This window comes from Emiliania huxleyi, assembly GCF_000372725.1.
Source record: "Emiliania huxleyi CCMP1516 unplaced genomic scaffold EMIHUscaffold_4466, whole genome shotgun sequence".
In the NCBI taxonomy this organism is placed as follows: domain Eukaryota; phylum Haptophyta; order Isochrysidales; family Noelaerhabdaceae; genus Emiliania; species Emiliania huxleyi.
Genome location: NW_005198639.1, coordinates 724 through 1,720, shown reverse-complemented (window position 1 = coordinate 1,720; position 997 = coordinate 724). Strand labels below are relative to the sequence as shown.

At 76.6% G+C, this 997-nt stretch overlaps 1 protein-coding gene across 1 annotated transcript; it reads left to right on the top strand.

The window, feature by feature from the left end:
• Window positions 1–35: 35 nt before the first annotated feature.
• On the top strand, window positions 36–673 carry EMIHUDRAFT_124209 (hypothetical protein; the record flags this gene model as incomplete). Its single annotated transcript, XM_005768825.1, has 1 exon — window positions 36–673. A coding segment is annotated over one exon (638 nt), but the record flags the coding sequence as incomplete, so codon positions are not given.
• Between the last annotated feature and the right edge of the window lie 324 nt (window positions 674–997).

The window sequence follows — 997 nt, the reverse complement described above, 5'->3', positions numbered from 1 at the left end:
GGGTGGTGGCGGCGAGGGTGGCGGTGGGCTCGGAGGCGGGGGCGACGGCGGCGGCGGGCTCGGCGGCGGCGGGCTGGGAGGCGGTGGCGAGGGTGGCGGCGGCGAGGGTGGCGGCGGCGAGGGCGGCGGCGGGCTCGGTGGCGGTGGCGAGGGTGGCGGTGGGCTCGGAGGCGGGGGCGACGGCGGCGGCGGGCTCGGCGGCGGCAGGCTGGGAGGTGGAGGCGAGGGTGGCGGTGGCGAGGGTGGCGGCGGCGAGGGCGGCGGCGGGCTCGGTGGCGGTGGCGAGGGTGGCGGTGGCGAGGGCGGCGGCGGCGAGGGTGGCGGCGGCGAGGGTGGCGGCGGCGAGGGCGGCGGTGGCGAGGGCGGCGGTGGCGAGGGCGGCGGCGGTGACGGAGGTGGTGGCGATGGAGGCGGGGGCGAGGGCGGCGGCGGCGAGGGCGGCGGCGGGCTCGGTGGCGGTGGCGAGGGTGGCGGTGGCGAGGGCGGCGGTGGCGAGGGCGGCGGTGGCGAGGGTGGCGGTGGCGAGGGCGGCGGTGGCGAGGGCGGCGGTGGCGAGGGCGGCGGTGGCGAGGGCGGCGGTGGCGAGGGCGGCGGTGGTGAGGGCGGCGGCGGTGACGGAGGTGGTGGCGATGGAGGCGGGGGCGAGGGCGGCGGCGGAGGTGGTGGCGATTGAGGAGGAGGGAGTAATGGCGACAATGAAAGTTTGGTCCTCGCTATGGTACGGCTCACCAGATGCGACAGGAGGGCTAAAATCCGGAATATAGACTGCCAAGAGGGTGCTCTAGGCCGCGAAGACACCACACACGGTCTCCCTACTCATGCGCGGCTAGCAGGAGGGTGCCAAAAATGTGAATGAAACCGCAGCTAGCTGGCCCCGCCGGCGGGTAGCACAGGTCATGAGTGAGGCCACGCCAGCTGCCTCGGGTGCTCCGTGTGGTCGGCCTGGACCGTGCCGCAAGCCTCGAGCAGCGGAGAAGCGCTGTCCTTGAAGTCCAGA